Source organism: Rhea americana, unplaced genomic scaffold (assembly GCF_003343005.1).
Source record: "Rhea americana isolate MKP2758 unplaced genomic scaffold, rheAme1 scaffold_784, whole genome shotgun sequence".
Taxonomy (NCBI): Eukaryota; Metazoa; Chordata; class Aves; order Rheiformes; family Rheidae; genus Rhea; species Rhea americana.
Window position 1 is genome coordinate 11,946 of NW_028186961.1, and position 983 is coordinate 12,928.

The following is a 983-nucleotide window of genomic DNA, read 5'->3' on the forward strand; positions in this document are numbered from 1 at the left end:
CCCCGTCCCCGCCGCGGGGCCAGGCACGGCCGGCGCCGCACAAGGGCTGCTCTGTGCCGGGCTGCAGCAGGTCGCGGACGCTGCAGGCAGCGGGTCTGATGCAAAGACCCCGCGGCGCTCCCCGGGGCTGGAGGAGCCGGCCGGGCCCCCAGCTCCGGCTGCAGCCCTGCCCCTCGGGGCAGCCGGGGCGCGCGGGAGCAGCCGGGGCGCGGAGCGCAGCTTCCGAGCCGGCCGAGCGCTCCCTGCTCCGTGCAAACCGCCCCCAGCCCAGCAGCGCCGCGAGGGGCCCGGAGGCAGAAAGCGCTGCTCCTGCAGGCGCCCGGTCYGTGCCCGCAGGGACCCGTCCCTGCCTGGCGGCCCCCGGCGCTGGCACCGGCCCGGCTGGGCACAGGAGCCGGGCTTTCCCGGCCCCGGAGGCGGCAGGATAATCCGCGGGAAAACAGGGCGACTTTAAATAGCCGCCCCGCGTCAGCAGGCGGCCTCGCTCGGAGCGCCGTGCCCGCCTGCTCGGCGCCGGCGGATGCTCCTTTCGGAGCTCTCGGCCAGGGACCCGGGAGCCCCCCGCACGCCGCAGCGCGGGGAGCCGGGGCGGGAGGCGCAGCGCTGCCCCGGCGCCGGGGGCACCGCCGCGGGGAGCGACGGGGCACGCGCGGCCCCCGGGCCCCGAGCCGGGCGGTACCTTGGTGCCGTGGTAGAAGTCGTCCACGCAGGTGGCGTTCATGAAGGTCTGGTGGAAGTGGGTGCTGGTGTCGATGCCGCCGGGGATGACGAGCTTGCCGGTGGCGTCGATGACCTTGGCCCCGCCGGGGATCATGAGCTCGCGGCCCACTTGCTGGATGATGCCGTTCTCGATGTAGACGTCCGCCTCCAGCGTGCAGTCGTCGTTCACCACCTTCCCCCCCTTGATGAGGATCCGCATCGTGGCCGCGTTGGCGAGCATGGCTCTGCGAGGGCACGGCGTCAGCCCGGGCCGGCCGCCCGCC

At 76.0% G+C, this 983-nt stretch overlaps 1 protein-coding gene across 1 annotated transcript in view; it reads right to left on the bottom strand.

The window, feature by feature from the left end:
• Positions 1-940, bottom strand: part of DPYSL5 (dihydropyrimidinase like 5) — a gene marked incomplete at its 3' end in the record, with an annotated part of 9,969 nt that extends 9,029 nt beyond the window's left edge. Inside the window, exon 1 of the mRNA XM_085322529.1 lies at positions 680-940. Coding sequence (XP_085178655.1) covers positions 680-940 — 261 coding nt within the window. The remainder of the gene's footprint in view (positions 1-679) is intronic.
• Positions 941-983: the final 43 nt, after the last annotated feature.